Here is a 21,353-nt window from a genome sequence, read left to right as displayed (position 1 = left end):
GCAGAGATGATGGATGGACTGGAGGAGAGATCTAGGCTCTCTGGGGCTGCTTACCTGCCCTGCCCCTCTGGGAGGGGCTCATAGGATGCTGGCTTGTACTAGGATGGGCATGCTGTATAAGCCTCAGCTGGGAGTCTGTCCTTTTTGAGGAACAGCCTTGTTCAGTGGCTGAGAGAACAGCACATGGCTGCAGAGATAAGTGGACTGAGGGGTTTCCAAAGTAGGTAAGCAGGACCAAGAGGTATTTGGGAGGGGTCATGTGGGAAATATTTACCCTAGCTTGGGGTTATACAGTTAAGCAGCTGGATTTATTTGACTGGTTGTAAAACCACGGAAACTGGCAGTGGCCTTGGGCACGAGGATCTGGAGCAGAGGACACGCTAGAATTGGAATTTATTTTTTTTTATTTTTTGAAGTTGCCTAGATTTTCAGTTGACTGTGTCCTTGCCAGCAAACACTGATGACTGTATTGGATTCAATGAATTAAAGGGGTATTGATGTGCACTGAGGGATTTTAATTTTTGCTGATCATGTATCTTTCCCCAGCCAAGAGAAGCCCTTTGATTGTGCCCGGGGAGGTTTTTTACCCTTACCTGGTAATAATAGTTATATGGGATGAGGCTGGCAGAGCTGTCCCACGCCATCCCAGACCAGAAGGGCCCAGGGCTGCTCTTGGTTTTACATGACAAATATTTATGTACCCCAGGACCACACACCCTCTTTCACCCACAATAGCCTTTGGGCAAATGACGGGAAAGACTGGACAGCATTTGTATCAGTCTTTGTAACAGGACTTGTTCTGCTTGTACAGATCTAAGCACATAGGTACACATCTGTTTACGACCCGAGTCCTCAGAGCGCCTCCAGGATCAGTGCCCCAGACAGGGCAAAAGAGACCTACCTTTCTTAGATGCCCGGCAAGAGAGACCTCGGTCTGCGCGGTGAGAGATGTTGCACAGCTGCAGCTTGCACTAGATTGAAGGAGTTAGGGTCTGTCCACATTGCAGTTGACACCAGCGGCTGGCCTGTGCCAGCTGACTGGCGTTTGGGCTATGCAACTGTTTCCTTGCAGTGTAGACTTCCAGGCTGGGTTGTCAGTCCGAGCTCTGGGACCCTATTTGGGCTGCAGCCCGAACCCAGAAGTGTACACTGCAATGAAACAGCCCCACAGCCTGAGCCCCACTAGTCCAAGTCAGCTGTCAGGTCTAATTGCAGTGTAGCCATACATCTCCTAGTGCTGACTGCAGAAGTCTAGTGGCCCCAGCATCACCTCCTCTACTCACCCCATGGGGAGATCTAGTAAGCCCAGGCTCTGCTCAGACAGAATATTGGGTATATAACTCCGTAAGGTAGAAGCCTTATTCTCAGGGGCCAGTAGAAGTGAGAGCTCAGGGGAATGCCACATTAAGGGGATTGAGAAGGGCTAGAAGATTAAAGGTTAGCATAGGACCGGGTAAATCACACTAGGGCTGGGGTAATGTATGGGGCTGTTAGACTCCAGGGGACCTGCAAAAAGAGTGAGTGGAACAGGGTCAGAGTGTGGCTGATGGCGTCTCGTTGGTTTCTTGTTGCTAGGTAGATTTGTCACTCCTCAGCCAGGAGAGTTCTTGTGCCACACAGGAACCCTCTGGAAGGAAGCCCGGTGTCTCCATGGTCACTGCTGACATTGGCCTCGTCAGCATGATCCGACAGGGGATCTTAGCACTGCAGCTGCTGCCTTCCAACTCCAGTGCAGGTTAGTTCCACCTCCTGGGATTCAGGGAGCCTGGCCTGGAAGTCTGTATCCCTCTAGCCCTGGACTCATGGTGGGCATGCCCAAGGAGTCATGTTGGGCCCTTCAGGTGGGGGAAGGACCAGGCTTCAGGGCAGCAGCTCTGGGTTGCAGCATTTCATGATCCCATTATGGTGTGGTAATGCAAAGAGTCAGCGAGTGCCCTGGGGGCGTAGGGTGGGGAGTCTGATCACAGATGGGGGATGGTGCTCTGAAATGGTGCCTTGTTACCCCCAGGCATCATCATAATCACAGATGGTGTGACCAGCGTGCCGGATGTGGCTGTGTGTGAAACTCTGCTCAACCAGCTGCGGAGTAGCACTGTGGCCTGCTCCTTTGTGCAGGTATGCCTGGGGTGGGGGCGGCGAGGGCACTGCAGGCTGCACCGTGTATGCTGGTATGCCAGTCTGAGGTGGAGGGTGGGGGTGGGGTGCTGCACCAGTCTGTAGGTATGCCAGTCTGGGGTGGGAAGTGGGGACGGGGATGCCAATCCAGGACAGGGGCGCTGACCCCCAGCGGAGGCACCATGCTGTGTGTGCTGGTATGCGCTCTCCCTGTTTGGGTCAATGGGTTTGATACTCACTCGCCCCGAGCAGGATGGAGTGGAGCTTACCTGTGCTTGTCTCTCTCCTCTCCCCTCCTTTGCTCTGTCTCACATGGATCTCTTTCCTGCTCCTTCTCAGGTGGGCGGAGTCTACTCATATGACTGCAGCTTCGGCCACGTCCCCAATGTGGAACTGATGAAATTTATTGCCATGGCAACTTTTGGTGCGTACCTGTCCACCTGCCCTGAGCTGGATCCCTTAAGCCTCGACCTGAATGTGTATCACAAGGCCTTCCTGCTGTACTCCTTCCTGCGCACTGGGGAGTCCCTGAACCCAGAGTATTACTGTGGTGAGGAGAGCATATATGTCCTGCTCTGTCGGATGGGGGGTCTGGAATTCCTTCGTGCAGTGGGGACTGGATACATCAATGTCCCCTTCCCTTTCCTGGTTGTTGCCAATAGCAGTGGGTGAGGGAGGCAGTGGGGAGAGCCTTTTTCCAGCCCCTCCTACCTACTGAAGTGCACACTAGGCAAGGGAGTGGTCCTCTTTTCTCCAGCAGCCCTGAGAGCTCGGGTCTGGGGAGGACAGCTTAACAAGCATGCTGCTCAGTGGATCAGAGCATGTGATCAAGGCCCGCAGAATTCTAGGCCGCCTCGAGGCTCTGAACGCTACTGGATGCTGGAGCGGAATCTCTGTGGCTCCCTTCCTGGGGCATGGTGCTTTAGGGAGCATTAGCTGGGGAGTTGGGTGCTAGCGTGCCTTTCTGCCCCCTGCTCTCAGCTTGCTTACCCAGCCAGACTTGATCTGAGCCCAAAGGGGATTGTGTGTGGAAGCCTGAGCACAATCCCTGCTGCCACGGGAGTACAGTGAGGGTGAGGAAACGCTTACTGGCCCCTTTGCACATGGAGGCTCTCTGAACGCTGACCTGGTTGGCTGCGCTCTGCAGAGCACATCCAGACCATGTCTGCACATGGGAACTTGGCTTACAAGATTATGGTCCCCAGAGAAATGGCCACAATGCCAGCATGTGGGTGCTGCCACTGAGGATGCCGGGGGGGGGGGGGGTATGACAGTTTGCGTCTACTGAAAATTGGCCTTAAGGCTCAGAAGCATCAGCAGTTCTTGGAAAGTGCCTGCTGTCTGTGGGGGTGGTTCAGAGGGGGTGTGGCCTGAAGGAAGCAGGGGGAGGTGCTGTGGTCATCTGATGCTGTTTAAAAGCTGTTAGTAGTTAAACCTTGCAGCGAAGGCTGTCAGGGCCCTGCTAACTGATCATTATACAGCACCTGGGGTAGGCATGAGACTCCCTAGGGACGAGGGGAAATGGATCCCTGCCTGAGAAGCTTGCAGCTGGATTAGTGCAGCGGCCTTGCCATTCCTGTCTGGTTAAATGCATAACCCTGCTGTGCTGCTCCTGATTATCACGCCTGTCACATCATGTGCTCAAGCTGGGCCCCCACCTGTTACATAGCTCCTCTGCACCAGCAGGCCTCTCCTGCCCCTTCCTGAGTGAGCCTGGAGGGAAGTACTGCTCACTGGGAGGGAGGGGTCCCACAGCTGCACTCCCCAAGTGCCTTGGGCTCCTGCTGCAGGCTGGGGAGTGGAGGAGCTGCGTGACCCATGTGCCTGTTGTTGTTTGCAGTGTCCCAGCACAGACTGTTCAACGAGCACCTGGTGTCCGCGAGTAGCAACCCGGCTCTGGCCATGAGGAGGAAGAAGCACACTGAGAAGGAGGTGCATGCAGACCTCGTGAGCATAGTCTCTGTCCGGCTGCGTGAGGGCTACAGCATCCGGGAGGTCAACATCACCAAAGGTGACCTGCCTGCGCCATGCCGTTCTGTGACTTGGGGCTCCATTCCCAGTTACACAGCCTTAGTCTGGCCAGCCTCAGTGGGGTGAGGACAGGAAACCATGGCCTTGAGGAAGAAGCTTGTTCTCCATGGCACATGCACAGGATTGCCCTGTGCAGTTGCATGGTGCTTGTGTGCCTGCTAGGCAAATCCTGTCTCACAGTATGGTGATACCCACAGTTCAGAGGTGGGGAGCAGCTACAGGGTGAGGGGGTGCCCCATAGGTGACATCGGTGCAAGGTCTGATATGGGCACAAGTACTGAACCAAGGCTGCAGACTAGGAAGGTGCAAATAGTAGCACTTGATGCAAAGAGAGTGGCTGCCAGCAGGTAGCGCTGTATTTACATTACCTAAGCTGCCTGCACTCCTGCCAGCACAGCAGTGGCTGCAGCAGAGCCAGGTGAGTGGCTGCAGAAATGATAGCATGGGCAGGATTTCAGTAGCACCATAAATGTACCTGGTGCTACCTAGAGAGAGGGAGAGAAAATGGAAATCTTGCTTTGGTGAAGCTAAGTAAAGAAGCATAAATTCCAGCAGGAGAAATGTACAGCGGAAACTAGGGTGAGAACAGGACTTTTGAAGAGCAGACTGCCAAACACAAATATCAAGAAATCGTTTGCATATGAAAAGACAGGATGCCTGCAGGAGAATCATTGCACTATGTAAATTAGTTGGAACAACAATTTTTAAAACAGAATTATAAAATGGTTGGAAAATTGGACCTGATGGTGTAATCAGCACAGGCTCCGCAAAGGAGAAGGATGCCTCGCTATTAGGCAGCAGCAGAATGCAGCTGACCAGACTCTTTCTCATTGGTGTCACTGCTGTGGGTGTGGTTCTGGACAGCTGCTCTGCTGCTGACCAGAGTCTAGTTAATGTCACTCTTGCTCTGGGTAGCGCTGTGCGGGGGAAACTGAGGCTGGCTGCAGACTCAGGCGGGCAGCACTGCATCAGGTCTGGTTGGGATGATTGGCTTCTGACCAGTGACTTACCTCCTTTGGTGGCTTAGCATCTCCAGCCACTCGCCGAGGAAAGGTTTGAGAAGCCCTGCTAGCAGTGCAGCACTGGGGACCTCGTGGGGGAGTGAGTGAATGAGTCGGCAGTGCGATGACCCGTTCGATTGGGTTGCTTCCACAGGCTAATGTGTGGGATGGATGTTCTGCTCCCCTGGCCCAGCTAGGCCCTCCTTGGGCGCTGCCATCACTCTGACAAGTGAGGGAATGGAGCGCTTGGAGCAGGCCCCAAAGAGCTGAAGGACTTTGGAGAACAGCCCATGGGGCAGGCTGGCTTGTTCACTTTGGGGCAGGCTGGCTTGTTCACTTTGGGGCAGGCATGTCTGGGGAGAGATGGGACCAGTGTGACATGAAGGCTGTCAGCCATCAGGGAACTCCAGCTGGTACCGAGTGCCGCAGCGTGTCTCCTCACCAGTACAGGATACTGTGAGCAAACCACATCTGTCGTACACTCCGCATTGGCTGCCTATAGACTGCTGAGTTAGGGGCAGGGTCTTGGTCCTAGTGTGCATAGTGCTCCATGACCTAGCCCAGCATGTCTGAGAGCCCAAAACTCCAGGATGAAGCCTCTGACTGACCACTCTGCTCCTCTGGCACCATGGAACTTCCTTCACAAGGGGAAAGCTCATTTGTGCAGGAGACAGAGCTCTGCTTGGCGGGTCTGAGCCTGCCCTAGGAACTGGCCTCTCATTCCAAAGGCCAGGTGCATGTCTGTGACATGCACACAGCAGCGTGTGCATTTCAAAACAGTTCCCCAGCAAAAGGCTGTGTTGCATAAACACCTCTGTCCTCGTGGGGGCGTGCGCGAGAGAATGAACCACACGTCCCCTTGCTCAGCGTGTGATTGGAAGGTGTTTGGGGGTAGGAAGACACGTGTACAAGGCAGAGTGGCCTCTGCCAGTTCAGAGTGGTATTTGAGTGGGCCTGGGCCCACTTGTGCTCCTGTGCTGTGGGGTGCAGAGCAGGCCGCGATGGCTGAAGGGAAAGGCCGGGGTAAGTAGGAGGGGGCTCATTTAGCTGGATGGCCCACCCAGCTGCCAGAACAAGCTGCTGGGGGGCGTTGTGGAGTCCCCATCGCTGGGGAGTCAGAGCAGAGCCTGGGTGCATTGTGCTTAGGGCAGGCTGGGGGTGCTGAGTTCAGCCCTGACCCCACGGAGCAGAGGGACCATCCCACCCAAAGGATTCTGGGAATCATCGTACCTGTTCAGGGGCCCCATGTCAGGTGACGCTTGCGTCTGGAGGCAAGAGGTGATGCTGCTGGGTCATGGCGTGGGAGGGAGCTTGACCGCAGCCCCTCACTGCCCTGCTCTCCCCCCACGCAGGTGGCTCCCAGCTGGAGGTGAAACTGGTCTTGCTGTGGAAGCACAACATGCGGATAGAATACCTGGCTGTGGCGGGATGGCCCCTGGACCCCTCCAAGCGCAGTGCCTGGGTGGAGGTGACAATGGAGGGCAGCTATGACATCCTGCATGATATCAGCTGCACCATGAGGAAGCCTATCACCAGCCTGTACCGCACTACAGTGATCCGTCGCTTCTGGAACACGCTGCAGAGGTGAGCCTGGCCATTCCCTGCCGCTCTCATAGTCTGACCCCAGTACCTGCTGGCTCCAGGGTGCCTCTGCACCCCCTTTCCCTGCTCACCTGAGCCCCCCAGTGGGGGTGGCCTGAAGAGGAATGCCAGTTGCGGTGACACAATTGGGAAGAGGGACTTGAACTGACTTGTGTCCTAGGCAGTAGGATTCCCAGAGCCGACAGCGCTTCGTTCCCTGGTCTGTTTGCTGTATCTAACCAGACCCCAGGCATTGGGAGGGGCTGGGCAGTGAGCAGGGGATGTGTGCCCAGTGAGGTTGGCACCACCCTGCAATGCTGCCTTGCTCTGAAGGTCAGAGTTGTGGGTGATTCTCAGGTAGGTGGGGTGTGTGGCTGATCCCAGATGACTTGTGGGCATCTGCCCAGTGTTCCCGAGCTCTGCAGAGGCATCTACCCCTGTTCTGCGCAGTTGTTCCCTGCCTGCTGTACCTGTGAGGGAAGGACTTGGCCGAGCCCTTTCCTAACTTTCCTTGCTGTCGCTGAGCTCTCTCGCCTGGGGGGGTGGGCTGCTGCTTTCGGGTTCCCTCTAGTGTGTCCTTTGCCGGGCATGGGGGAATCCTCCTTCCCCCAAGGACATGCCCCCAGCTGGCCTAACAGCACAGCTCTGAATGCTAGATTGGCTGGGAGCGCCCTGGAGAGTTAACAGTAGCTTTTGTCTTGCAGCATCAACCAGACCGATCAGATGCTAGTTCACCTGCAGTCTTTTGACACCGTTCCAGAGCACTTCACCATCCCTGAGAGCACTAAGAACGGAGTGCCCCTTTTCTACATCCCACCAGGCTCCACCACCCCGGTATGCCACCTCCCCCTTTCCTGAGAGCCTGGGAACAGGTGCCCTTCTGTTCTGAATCCTGGTGTCAGATGGCTGATCCATGCCGGTGGCTGCTGTGGTAACTGTGCCGCACAGGGACGGCCCACAGGCTGTTCTCCTTGCTAACAGTTGCACTGCTCCACTTCCGCGTGATGCTGTGTGAACCACCCCTTCCCTGATGTCCTTTCCCGAGCATTGTGCACTCCAGGGTGCCAGCTTAGGGTGTCTGCTCCACAGACTGCTGCTCCTGGAAAGTCTCTGGGGTGAATAGCAGGCTTCCCATTCTAGGCAATGTGCAGAGTGTTCTCCAGCAAGCATGCAGTGTGTGCTCCAGGTGCACTCCAACTAGAGAGGGCAGGAGTGTCGCAGGCTCAGCCTGCCTTGGTGTGTCTATGGATACCTTCCCATCTGTGTGGAAGCCCATACTGGCTGTCAGGGGCTGCATCGCTCAGTTACGCTGCTGAAAGCATTACTTCTCCCCAGAGACAATGTAATGCTCTTCAGCCCACCTGCTAGGTGCCTGCATGGCTCAGACTCCGGGGAGGCTTGGACCTTCTCCGTGGGGAAACCAACAGCTTGCTACTGATCTCTGTAACCCCAGCTCTTTCGCTCTGTCTCTCAGGTGCTGTCCCTGCAGCACAGCGGCTCTGACTGCAGCCATTCGCAGTTTGCCTCCTACTGGAAGCCCATTCTCTCCATGGATGCTAATTTCTGGCAGCGGTGGCTGCACATGCATCGGATTGTCCTCATGCTGGAGCATGACACGTACGTCCGTGGTGGGGCTAGGGCAGCCATGACCTGGATGAGTCGCAGTGGGTAGGAAAGCAGCCCTAGGGACAGCGGGAGCCTGGCTCTGCAGCCAGAGCCTGCAGGAGCTGCCTCGCTGACGGAAGGGGGCTACGCAGGATTACTCAGTGCACAGGAGGGCCCTGGAAGGTGGCTGCTTGCTGCACAGCGCAGGTAGAATAGGCTTGGCTCTCAGGCATGGGAAGGCCCACTAGCCGGAGGAGACCCTGCTGTTTGTGCATTAACCCTCTGCAGGCTGGGAAGGCATCCTGGCTGGAGGGGGAGGGGAGAAGAAAGGCAGCTCCTGGGAGTGTTGGGTGCCCTTGGGGTTTGTGTCTGCCGGAGAATCTGATTGCAGGGTCTCCTGTGGGCCTCCCAGTTGGAATTTCACCCTGTGGCTCAGTAGGCCTCCCTGCGGGCTGGGGAAGCTCTGGGTGTGTCTGCACGACAAAATTATGTCAACCTAAGTTATATGGATGTACAGCGCCGCCGGAATTGAATCACTTGTGCATGTCCACCCTACTCTCCGTGTGTCAGTGGTGCGTCTCCTCCCCAGGAGCACTTGCACCGATTGTACAGTCAGTGTGGGGCATCACAGGACGGCTTCTGAAAGGCAGCAATGGTTGATGTAAGCAAGGCAGTGTCTACGCTGACACTGGGTCGACCTAACTACGCTGACCTAAGCCTCTTGCGGAGGTGGAGTTAAGTCACGTAGTGGGCGAGTTACGTCAGCGGGAGCGACATTTTAGTGTAGATGCTTACATAGTTAGGGCAGCATAAGCTGCCTTACGTCAACCTAACTCTGGTGTAGCCCAGGGCTCAGTATAGTGGGGCTGTGGCCTCTTCCAGGGGTATCAAAGGACAGGTACAGCCTGTTGTGTCCTGCTGAGAAAGGGGCTGCCAGTTCACAATGGCCCTCATTTCCGTAAAACACTGCAGGAGTCTGCTCTGATTCCCGCCCCAGGCAGAGCCCAGGGCCAGGAACCTCTGGAGAGCTGGAGCCTCCAGGAGCGGGGCCAGTTGGGAATCTCACTCTGGATGTCCTGACATTATGGCAGGTGACTGCGAAGCTCCATTGGCTCATATGGACACAGTGCAGTCAACAGCTGGCTTGCTGCCCACCCTGAGATCATCTGAAGCCAAGGAGGGGAGGGCGCCCTGTTAGGATCAGTGTGGCTAATCCCCAGCCCTGATCAAAGGTTTACCCCTTAGGTCCCTGGGAAGCAGGTAGGTAATGCTATCTCCGTTGTACAGAGGGAGAGGTAGCAGATCAGCCTAGGGGGAGAGCAGGATTCCTGTGACAGTGGAACTCCCTTAGAGGTGGCAGAGCCAGACAGCACAGCAGGAGAGGAGTTTGTGGCAGCCATTTTGTATGTGTGTATGGGGTGGGGGCAGGTTGATCCTGCCCAGGCTCGTGAGGGAAGGTGAGTGGGCCAGGGGCTCTGCAGGGGCCCTTCTTGGGCCATGCTGGGAGCAGACAGGAGGGCTGGGCTAGTGACTCGCTGGTGTGTTCCACAGACCCGTCCCAAAGCACCTGCACACACCAGGCAACAATGGCCGGTACAGCACCATCCAGTGCCGCATCTCCCACTCAGCGCTCACCTCCCTGCTGCGGGACTGGAGCAGCTTTGTGCTGGTGGAAGGCTACTCCTATGTCAAACTGATGCCCAGGTGAGAGGCTCCTTGTACTGCAGGGTGCTGCTTCCGCCGTGCTCCATAGAGCCTGGCAGGGGTGGGGAAGGAGTCAGGGTTCCTTTTGCACACTAACACCATGGCTGATGCGCTGTTGGAACTGCCATTCAGGTGTGCCACATTCCCCACCTTCCGTGCGCTGCCAGAGCCCTCTTCCCCTCTCTGCTCCTGGCCCCCTTTCTGCCCCGTCTGCATAAGACAGCCCCTCCTCTTGCCAGGAAGCCTTTCAGCTGTAACCCCCATGGCAGTACTCTGTCTTCTCTTGTTGGGGCCCTGGAGTGCATCTGACTCAGCAGCTGTCTGCACTCCTCTTGTGCTGTGCAATGGAAATAGTCCAGGCTGATCCCTGCTAGCAGGGCCTGCTTGGCTCCTCCTGGCTGACCCCAGCGCTGGTTCTGTCTCTGCTGCCCATTTGCAGTGGAAATCTCTGAATGACTCCAAACCCAGCTTGCAGCTCGCCCATAGCAGGAAACTCTCTGACCTCGCAGCTGGGGAAGGAGCATCCACTCTGCATTGGGCTCCAGAGCAGCAAGAGCTCTGCCAAGGCCAGGCTGCCTGGTTAGACCATTCTCCCTGCTGCCCAGTCAGTGACTAACTCCTCTTCCAGCTCTGAGGATCCAGCTCCTTCCTCATTCTATGTGGTGCGGATCATCTCCAAAGCTCCCTGCATGGTTCTCCGGCTAGGGTTCCCCATTGGGACGCCTGCCCAGGCCAGGAACCAGGTGAGTCTGAGGGAGAACGCTGTGGGGCAGTGGGAACAAAGTGAGCAGCCTGCGAGGCGTGTGGGGCAGGCATGGAGAAGAAGCAGGTGGACGTATTTACAGAGCTGACACCTTGACCAGGCAGCTTTTTGGGATTTGGGACAAATGAATTTAAAATGCAGCTGCTGTAGCAGAGATTTGGAAGGTGGCAAGATATTGCATCTGTATTTTAAAGAGGCTCCAAGGGTGATCCAGGGAATTGCAGACCAATAAGCCTCACATCTGTGCCTGCTAAACAAGTCAAAATGATTATTAAAAATAGTATAATAAAACACCTGAAGATTATATGATTTGATCTAACTAGCTTGATTTGTGCAGAGGAAAACCATGACTCACTGCGCTATTAGAATTCGAGTGTTAATAAAGTAGTGGATAGAAGAGCAAACTAGTTAACATAATTTAGAAAAAGAATATTGGAAGGGATGAAAACCTTGCACTTTGGGGCTTAACCCAACCTGTAACTATTAGAAATCAGGAGGAGACTAGTATGGGGGCAGATTATCCACATGCTGCAGTGGGGTTTTTGTACCTTGTCTGCAGCTGTTGGAGCCAGGACACTGAGCTAGGCAGATCTTTGGTCTGGACCCATCTGGCAGTGCCTGTGTAATGGGGTTCCTGCAGACCCAGAATGGGGCAAGAGTAGGGAGTAGTTCCCCTGGTGCCTCTCTCCACAGAGCAGAGCTGTTTGTTGATCAGGAGTGGGGAAGGGGCGGTTGATTCATAGAGTTTAAGGCCAGAAAGGACCATTGTGCTCATCTTGTGTGACACAGACCATTACACTTCATCCAGCCACCCCTGTGCTGAGCCCAGTAACTTGTTTGGCTAAAGCATCTCTTGCAGAAAGGCCTCCAGCTGGAGAGTCCATCTCCTCCCTCAGCAGACTGTTCCAGGGGTTAGTCACCCTCATGGATCGAAAAACAATTCTGCCTTATTTGTCTGGCTTCAGCCACCAGCCATTGGTGGTTCCTGTCCCAAGTTAAAAAGCCGTTTGGTACTGGGTGTTTTCTCTCCTGGAAAGTACTTGTCACTGCAATCCAGTCACCTTGCAGTCTTCTCTTTGATAGTTGAACAGCTTGAGCTCTTTAAGCCTGTCACTATAAAGCATTTCTCCAGCCCTAAGAGCAATTTGTGGCTCTTTTCTGCCCCCTCTCCAATCTTCAATGTCCATTTTAAAATGTGGACCCAGAACGGGATTCTGTATTCTAGTATAAGCCTCACCAATGTCACATGCAGAAGTAATATCACCTCCCTGTTTGTTGCTCCTGTCTGTACATCCCAGGACCACATTCGCCCTCTGCCAAGGCACTGCACTAGCTGCTCACCTCGAGTTGCTTGTCTCTACAACAGGCAGCAAGGACGTAGCTAAGCCCAAGTCTGCAGGACCCAAGCCCTGTGTTTCCAAGCCCTGCTTGAGCGTCCATGCTTCATTGTACCTCTGGGTTTGCCCTGGCTGGGCCTGGCTCCCTCAGATGGGCGAACAAATCCACACCGTGCTGCGGCAGCCCTTCTGATTGTGGCTTGACTTGCAGCCGTGCTGCAGAACACATGGGCTTCAGCCCGCGCTGTGGCTGACTCCAGGTCTGACTCTCTCCCCTAGCAGGTCTAGGCCCCAGGCTCCGAGTGCCTGCCGACCTGGGTCCGCCTGATCTGTTCGTGGATGGAAAGGGGGCTTGGGCTCGAATGGCAGTCGGAACCTGGGTGTAGTCTGCACTGTAGACCCCCTGTGATCCCTAAATAGAGCTGCTCAGGGTTCCTTTTGCCTGTGTCCTGCAGATAGTGGAGGAGTTACAGGACCGGATCCTGCAGCTGCGCTTCCCCCACAGGGTCCAGAGCAAAGAGGCGACTCCCAAAGTGAAGAGGAAAACTTTTGGCAGCTGCTCTCCCTCGAAGTCCCCACCCGTGGCTGGGGCCCCACCAGCCCTCTCGGACAGGCCCTGCCTTGTCGTGCTGCACAAGCCGCTGGAGAAGCTCCTGATCAGGTAGTGGCGGTGGGCTGGTGGGGCAGAGGGGCATCAGGCTTCCAGGGCTCCTCTTGCTTAGTAGTCGAGCGGGAGGGGAAGCGCTGAGGATTAGCCCTGCACCTGAGGAGGGGCCCGTGGAAGGCTGGTGCGGCTGGGGAGCCTGTGCCCTTGGGGTGGGTTCAGCAGGCATGTTCCCTGACAGAGCTGTGGCCATGGCCTAGGAGTGGCTGTGAGTCGCAGGGCTCAGAATCAGTGCTGCGCTGGAGAATTCGAACCTGGCCAGAGCTCAGGGGAAGAGAGGATCACCGAAGTGGAGCAGGTCCTAGCCTTCCTGCTGCTGCCCCCGAGGAGTTAGATCCAGGATCAGGCCACTCAGCCAGAAGTGCAGGCCTTGTCTGGGGACGCTTCCCTCTTGGCTGGTCGTTCTCCCTTCCACCCTTCTAGGTATGAGAAGCTGCCTTCCGACTACCGGGCTCCCTTCATCCTCACCCTGGAACACCCCCCTGTGTCCGGCCCCCTCACCATGGTAGCCAACCGTACTGCCTCCTCCACTCTGGCTTCGCTCTCCCGCTACTTCTACCACCAGCGCTGGATCTGGTGCATCCAGTCGGGGCTCGTCCCAGCCGTGCCCATCGCAGCTGTAGCCCAGCTCCTGTCCACGCTCACCGAGTAAGTGTCATGACTGAGCGGGGCAGGGAGCTGGCTGGCGGGGAGCTGCCCTTTCCGAAGGTGCAGACCCCAGGGCAGGGCCGGATGGTCTGAGGCTGGTCTGGGCTCCCATAACCCATCTCAGCACGGCTCTGATTCTGTGAGCAGCTGCCAGAACCACTGGGCCTGGAGGGTTCACCGAGTCCTGCTGCCACCAGCTAAGGGGGAGTGAGTTCCCTGGCGTGAGGGCGCAGGAGGCGTCTCCTGGAGCATGGCACCATGGCCTGGCCTCTGCTTCTGTCTGGGCCGTGTCTGTGTAACATGCCAAGCTACTCCCGGTGTGTCGGGGCTGGCTCAGACCCAGTCCCTGCAGGGGGGCCCTGGGGAGTTCCTGTGGCTGAGGGGCTCCTGTGGTCGTGGTCGGAGGGAGAGCGGAGCGGAGGAGTTGCTCATCTCCCAGTGCTTTTCTCTGGTGCTGCCCAGGATCCGTTTGTCAGAGGGTTTCCATTTTGCATCCAGTGGAGACGGAATTATCAATATGGTGCTGGAGCTGCCCATACAGGTGAGTCCTGTCCCTGCCCCACCCAGCCCCTCCAAGGGGACACACTCTCTGAGACACCATGGGAACGAGTGTGGGGAGACCCATTCACTTCTCTGGGGCTCAGTGGCTTCTGTCGTCTCCCCAGCCCTGGGGCTGAAAGGTCCCATGGAGCCCTGGGGGGGCTCTCTACTGTAAAGGTGCAGGCTCCCTCTCCACTTCCCTGCCATGGGGGGTGAGGTGTGTTGGGGGAGGTGGGGGAATTTGGGGTGTGCTGTGTTGGGGGAGGTGTGGGGATGGGGGCAGAGGGGTGTGGTAGGCTGTGTCGCAGGGGATTTGAGGGTATGGGGTTGGGAGCAGAGGGACTTGTGGGTGGGCTGTTGCAGGGGGCATGAGGAAGTGGGTCAGAAGGATTTGGGGAGTGGTGACAGGAGACTGATATGGCAGTGGGTTGTGTTTCGGGGCACAGTGATGGGGCAGAAGGGTTTGGTGGAGGCAGGGGGTAGGCACACATTGGTGCTGTTGTTGCCAGTCAGGCTCATGCAGCATCTTGGCCGCAGAGTGACTCCTCCAGTGGTGACAGCAGCGGCAGAGAGAAGCACACTTGCATCGTCCAGTATGTCCTCTTCCCGCCGCACTCCACCTCCACCAAGGACAGGTGAGGTCGGGGATCAGCCTCCCAGGTAGCACTGAGAGCCAGCCCCTCTGGCTCTTGGCCTCAGGCCTGTCCAGCAGCGTGTGGGGATGGGGAGGGCCATACCTAGCGCACCCTTGGCAGCTGTTGGGCTGTGACTGCTTGGAGCTGCAGTGCCCTTGTGCCTTGCTGGGCATGGCCTGCTGCAGGGGTGGGCTAGCCATTGATGCCCACTCTCTGGAGGCTGGAGGTGCTGCAGGGGTAGGCGAGTGGTGCTGCCTGGGGGGTGTCTGGAGCCCGGGCAGCCCTTGGTGCAGTACGGTGGAGAGGCCTGAGCAAACACCTGGTTGTGCAGGACGCTCACCCCACGTACGCTGTTCTCCAGCTTCTCTACAGATGACGACAATGACACAGAGGTGGAGGCCATTGAAGTGGATACCGAGCTGAACCTGGTCACTGAGTGCTGGGTGGAACCACAGAGTGGCCACATCCGCAGCACTGCTGAGAACTGGAGGTATCTCCAAGGGCTGCCCTACCAGAAGATCCCCAAAGCCGTGAGTCTCCAAGGGCGGGTGGGGATGGTGAGCCCAGTCACGTGCCAGGCCCCCATTGGGTCAGGCTCCATGCAAATACAGACCAAAATCTTCTAAGCGTGGGACCTTAGATGAGTCAGACTGACAGCGAAGTGCAGGGAAACAGTGGGACAGTATTGCTCAGCAGGACGGGCTCTGGTCTCAGCACACGCGCGGCCTTGCTGTTGTCAGGTCTTTTCTGGGCATCATGGCCAAGGAGACCTGGGGAGGTCAAAGTTACCTGGTGGTCCTTTTCAAAACTCTCCTTTGCTGGGATACCCACAGAACTATGACAACTGACTCCTGGTGTGCTGAACTCACTGCCCATCATGGTGACCAATAGGGTTTCACTTTCTCTGTGTGCTCCCCAGTCTGCCTGTACTCATCTCTCTCTTATGCTCCGACTAGAAGCTTTCTGGCACAGGGGCTGTCTTTGTTCTGTCTGTGCACTGCTTAGCACAGCCCGTGACTAGGCGTGAGGATAAATCATCAAGGGAGATTTGAAGGAGGGTAGTGAGGCAGCTTTGCAGATGTTTATGGGATGCTCCTCCCGGGTGTGAGGGGCAGCATGGGAGAAAGGCACAAAGGTGTTTGTTTGAACGTGTGCCGAGTGGGTGAGGGAGGCTGGCCTCACGGGATGGTGAGAGGCAGGAGTGGACACCACAATCATGAACGAGAGAGAGAAAGTGAAAGCAAGTAGCTTACATTTGATGCAGTAGAGCAAGGGCAGCTGGTGAAGGGTTGCAAAGAAAGGAGTTTGGTCAAAACAGGGTAAGAAAATGATCTCTATGGCAGCACTCTGAATGGGTACGAGCGGGAAAGACTGCATTGGTTATGGCCAGGAGGAGAATGTTGCCGTGATTGAGATGTGAAGTGAGTAGCACCTGGATGAGTGTTTTAGGTGCATGAGTGTCTGGTAAAGGCCCTATTTTACAGATGCTGTGGAGAAAGAATTGGAGAGACAGATAGCCGGATGTGAGGACCTAAAGAGAGTCTTAGTCAAAAGTGACGACGACCGAGTGACGGGCAGGATGATGGTGGTGTACGCAGTGACTGAGAAAGGAGGTGCAGGAGGGCGATTAAGAGCTCTGCTTTTTAGACAGGTTGAGCTGAAGCTGATGGCTAGTCATCCATGAGATGTCAGAGAGGCAGGCCAAGATTTTAGTTTGGACGTGTTGATAAATTGTATGGACAATTGCTTGACCACACTTTGGTTCACTATGAAAGATACTCAGAGACCAAATAGCCAATGTCATTCAGGTTTATTGCTATGAGTAAGGCTTAGTCACTGAGGTCACGGAATCTGTGACTTCCAAAGACCTCTGTGGCATCAGCCAGTGCTGGCTGGCAGGGGGGACCCCAGAGCTCTGGGTAACCGCAACTTGGAACTGTCACCAGAGGGGGACCCTGGAGATCCCAGCCCTCCGCCTCCCCCTGAGCTGCTCAGGCTACCCATTTTGTCATGGGTCGTTTTACTAAAAGTCAGGGACAGGTCACGGGGTTCCATAAATTTTTCATTATTGCCCATGACCTGTCCGTGACTTGTACTAAAAATATCCGTGACAAAAACTTAGCCTTAGCTATGAGCCAGTAATAATATACAAGGGGAAAGGTTCTATGCAATACCAGTCTTCAGGAGCCATTTACGTTCACTTTATGCAGAAGGTGTGCTCCCAAAACTATGCACTTCAGCTGGTAGTGTTCATAGGGTGACTTTCCAAGTTACACGTTTGCTTATGTCACTGTAATGCACCCATTGTTTGTCCCTGTTTGTAAGTCCTTTCCTTATCGTTATTCTGGAACCTAGCAGTCCAGATCCTGGTCCTGAAGGTACCTTCCTAGGCTTGTACCACGGAAGAACGATCCGATATTTGATCCTCTTCCTTTGGGACATTCCAGTACTAGCCTGTGAGAGTAGCTCCCTATTTGTTGCTGTGGTAAAACACCCCTATGTCTTGATCCTGACAGTTTTCCTATCTACTTCAGCTAATGCAAGGTGTCATGGGATCCTTAATAAGACAGGAGTACTTGTGGCACCTTAGAGACTAACAAATTTTTTTGAGCATAAGCTTTTGTGAGCTACAGCTCACTTCATCAGATGCCTGCAGTGGAAAATACGGTGGGGAGATTTTATATACACAGAGAACATGAAACAGTGGGTGTTACCATACACGCTGTAACTAGAGTGATCAGGTGAGGTGAGGGAAAAAATTACCAGCAGGAGAGGGGGGGGAAAAAAACCTTTTGTCGTGATGATCAGGGTGGGCCATTTCCAGCAGTTGACAAGAACATCTGAGGAACAGTGGGGGAAACATGGGGAAATAGTTTTACTTTGTGTAATGACCCATCCACTCCCAGTCTTTATTCAAGCCTAATGTAATGGTGTCCAGTTTGCAAATTAATTCCAATTCAGCAGTCTCTCGTTGGAGTCTGTTTTTGAAGTTTTGTTGTTGAAGAATTGCCGCTTTTAGGTCTGTAATCGAGTGACCAGAGAGACTGAAGTGTTCTCCGACTGGTTTTTGAATGTTATAATTCTTGACATCTGATTTGTGTCCATTTATTCTTTTACATAGAGACTGTCCAGTTTGGCCAATGTACATGGCAGAGGGGCATTGCTGGCACATGACGGCATATATCACATTGGTAGATGTGCAGGTGAACGAGCCTCTGACAGTGTGGCTGATGTGATTAGGCCCTAAGATGGTGTCCCCTGAATAGAGATGTGGACAGAGTTGGCAATGGGCTTTGTTAAAAGGATAGGTTCCTGGGTTAGTGTTTTTGTTGTGTGGTTGCTATTGAGTATTTGCTTCAGGTTGGGAGGCTGTCTGAAGGCAAGGACTGGCGTGTCTCCCAAGATCTGTGAGAGTGATGGGTCATCCTTCAGGATAGTTTGTAGATCCTTGATGATGCGTTGGAGAGGTTTTAGTTGGGGGCTGAAGGTGATGGCTAGTGGCGTTCTGTTATTTTCTTTGTTGGGTCTGTCCTGTAGTAGGTGACTTCTGGCTCTGTCAATCTGTTTCTTCGCTTCAGCAGGTGGGTATTGTAGTTGTAAGAACGCTTGATAGAGATCTTGTAGGTGTTTGTCTCTGTCTGAGGGGTTGGAGCAAATGCGATTGTATCGTAGAGCTTGGTTGTAGACAATAGATCGCGTGGTGTGGTCTGGATGAAAGCTGGAGGCATGTAGGTAAGTATAGCGGTCAGTAGGTTTCTGGTATAGGGTGATGGTTATGTGACCATTGCTTATTAGCACTGTAGTGTCCAGGAAGTGGATCTCTTGTGTGGACTGGTCCAGGCTGAGGTTGATTGTGGGGTGGAAATTGTTGAAATCACAGTTGAATTCTTAATGTAAGTGAACAGGAGTCTAGTTAAGATTAGGCCAATTTAGGCTATGCAATTGCTATAATATTTGTGTTTAATGGATACTAATATATATATGGTGTGGATAATACCTAGTAATAATATGAGATAGGGGTGTGTGTATATGCTAGCCAGCACATACTGGTCAACAGAGAGAAGGAGACAGGTCTGGAGCAGAAATAGATCTGAGAGTCATCAGCATAGAGATGGCTGTTGAATTTGTGTAGGTGGATGAAATTACCCAGAGATAAGGTGTCGAGGGCGAAGAGAAGGGGACCAAGGACAGAGCCCTGTGGACGCCCCCCCCCCCCCCCCCCGGAAGGTGCAGGACTTGTAAGGACACGCTGATGGTGAGATTAGAGAGTTAGGAGAGGACAGTCACTGAAGCCAAGGGAGGCCAACGGTTCAAGAGGAGCGTGGCTGATAGGTCAAGGAGGGTGAGGACGGAGCACTCGTTCTAAGCTTTGGTTAGGGGGAGGTCACAGAGTCCTCATCAAAAACGGTTTCCTGGAGTGCAAGGGGCAGAAGCTGTACTGGAGGGTCTAGGCTGGAATTGGAGGAGAGGAACTCAGTCAGCGATTTATAGATAGTGCCTTCAGTGATGGAAGGAAGATGGGGTAATAGTTGGAGTGGCAAGTGGAGTCAAAGGTGGACTTCCAAGATGAGAGAGACTAAAACATGACAGTATTGTAAGTGAAAGAGCCAGAGGAGAGAGACAGGTTAAGGAGGGGATGAGAGTGGATACAAGGGAGATCAGGAGGGTTGGGATGAAGTCTCCTGTCTTCAGACTTCCTCTGCCCTGGGTCGTCTTCCGCTTGAGGCTTGTTCGAGACTGAGCCTGTGTCCCTTTTGCAGCTGTACCCCAGGGATCTGGCCTGCGTTAGCACCATGCTAACTTTCGAGTACATCAGCCAGCTATGCCAGAACAAGGAGTGGGTGTCCCTGGCTTTGGACACCAAGGCTGCTGAAGGTGAGTCAAGAATCTATTTCTGCTCTGGCATGATGGACAGAACCGGGGCAGAGCCTACTGCCAGCAAGACGAAGTTCTCAACAGCTCGTTCTGGAGCTCTGACAGCTCGCTCTTACTGTCTGACAGCCTCCTGCGCTGCTCCCACAGGTCACCCAGCCTGTGGCTCAGCTGGTGAAGAGGCGGGCTGGGCTTATGAAAGCCAGCAGGCAGCCTGAGGTCTTGGGGAGGGGGAAGAAATCCTTTTCTCTGGCTTGCGGAGCAGTTCTGGGTGAGGAAGAGCTGCTGTCTGTCTCCATTCCCTTTTCCTTGACTGGACATCGTGGGTGTCTCAACTTCTTTGCAAAGAGAATCCCTCTTAGGAGCAGGTGCTCAGATTCTATGGTCCTGAGGGTGGGCTGCACACCTAGATGGACAGCTGAATGTAGGAAGGGTTACAGACCAAACCATGGGGAGCTCCCTTGATGCTCCAGGAGGTCTGCTCTCAGGACCCTTCTGAACCTCTTTGAGCACTAAATCCCTTAGCTAGAGATTGCAGCTACCTGTCTGCGAGTCATGTTCCCTTGGCACCTCCTGATCTGGTGCACTAACAGCCCAGGAACCTCGACTCATTTAACCTGGGTGACCATCCCTCCGGAAGCAAAAGGGAATAGAGGTGGTCTTGGAGGGCAGCACAGCAAGGGGACGCATTCCGTTTGTGCAGTTTCGTGTTGACACTGCAGCTAGCGATGGTCCACCAGTGGCTGGGGGGTGGTAAGGGAACTAGAACAGTCCTGGAGGCTCTCTGTCACCAAGGTCCCCACAGCCGGCTCTCCTTTGTACAGCCGGGGGCCAGGCTTTCAGGCAAGCTCAGTTCCAGCATCTCCACTGTTCTCAAGCAAGCCTGTGGGAGCTCAGCTGTTCTGAAAGCCTTGCCCACTCTGGAGCCACTGGCCCTGTGTTGTGTGGCAAGGTAAGCCTGGCACCATTGGGCAGCGGGATCTACCCACCAGTCAGTGAAGGTGGGAATGAGAGTTGGGGAAGCGCCGTTCAGGCCCCTCTCCCCCGCAAGGCCGGGCCAGGGGTACCTCTTGTACTGGGTGCCCATGAATGCAGCCCCTACTTCCCTGGAGGATGGATTCACAGCTTAATGTGCTCCCTGCCCGGTTAAGATTTCCTGGTATTCAGCCTATTCTGTCCTGTCCCTCCAGGTTATACTCTTCCCAACTAAACAGCTCTCCTTCTCCAGCTTAATTCAGTCCTGAGTCCCTGCTCGCTTTTTGCGACCTTTGGCTCTCTCCCGAGGAGTGGTGGCAGCAGAAGCGTTTCCCCCTCTCAACGCAGTGATGCTCGGGCTGTGGCACTCGAGCCACAAGTGCGCTTTAATGTGTCTACTCCTTGCAACACATGATATTAGAACACGTGTGATTGGTTAATAAATAAATCAAGCTGCTTTTCCTATGTTATTAACCAATTGTAATTGGTAAAATAACATACTAGGTCAGTCACTTTGCTGTGAGAATAATATCATCATCATCATCATCACTCCCATAACCACATTGGTCGTTGGGGCACCATCACTGATGAGCAATCAACCAATTGTCTCCATCCCTGACGATCGTGTGTCAGTGCTTGAGTCTCTGCGAAGTCCCTTCCTGTCCATTCTTTTATGTTGTCAATCCATCTCTTCTTCTCGCTACCTCTTCTTCTCTTCCCCATACCATCCCTTGGAGGAGGATCTTGGATAGGCCAGATGATCTTGTTACATGGCCGTACCACTTCAGCTTGTGCTTCTTCACAGTCGTCAGGAGGTCTTCATATGACACAGCGCATTGGGTGATGATGTTGCAGACCTCTTCATTAGTGATGTGGTCGAAG

General features: G+C 54.4%; 1 protein-coding gene across 12 annotated transcripts in view; it reads left to right on the top strand.

Annotated features, from left to right (window-relative positions):
* Positions 1-21,353, top strand: part of SZT2 (SZT2 subunit of KICSTOR complex) — a 71,035-nt gene that overhangs the window by 4,288 nt on the left and 45,394 nt on the right. For 8 of the 12 annotated variants that reach the window (XM_075131924.1, XM_075131920.1, XM_075131925.1 and 5 more), the window contains exons 6-20: positions 1,576-1,735; positions 2,009-2,115; positions 2,455-2,665; positions 3,956-4,126; positions 6,500-6,731; positions 7,433-7,562; positions 8,203-8,345; positions 9,885-10,037; positions 10,666-10,780; positions 12,593-12,798; positions 13,225-13,449; positions 13,912-13,990; positions 14,503-14,624; positions 14,986-15,154; positions 19,385-19,499. In XM_075131924.1, the coding sequence (XP_074988025.1) occupies positions 1,576-1,735; positions 2,009-2,115; positions 2,455-2,665; positions 3,956-4,126; positions 6,500-6,731; positions 7,433-7,562; positions 8,203-8,345; positions 9,885-10,037; positions 10,666-10,780; positions 12,593-12,798; positions 13,225-13,449; positions 13,912-13,990; positions 14,503-14,624; positions 14,986-15,154; positions 19,385-19,499 (2,338 nt within the window). Of the gene's footprint in view, positions 1-895; positions 942-1,575; positions 1,736-2,008; positions 2,116-2,454; positions 2,666-3,955; positions 4,127-6,499; positions 6,732-7,432; positions 7,563-8,202; positions 8,346-9,884; positions 10,038-10,665; positions 10,781-12,592; positions 12,799-13,224; positions 13,450-13,911; positions 13,991-14,502; positions 14,625-14,985; positions 15,155-19,384; positions 19,500-21,353 lie in introns of those variants that run through there. The other 4 variants (XM_048862533.2, XM_048862528.2, XM_075131926.1 and 1 more) reach the window with 3 other exon arrangements.

The sequence above is a fragment of the Caretta caretta genome, chromosome 8 (assembly GCF_965140235.1).
Source record: "Caretta caretta isolate rCarCar2 chromosome 8, rCarCar1.hap1, whole genome shotgun sequence".
NCBI lineage: Eukaryota > Metazoa > Chordata > Testudines > Cheloniidae > Caretta > Caretta caretta.
The sequence above is the reverse complement of the archived record's forward strand: the minus strand, read 5'-3'. Positions and strand labels throughout refer to the sequence as shown.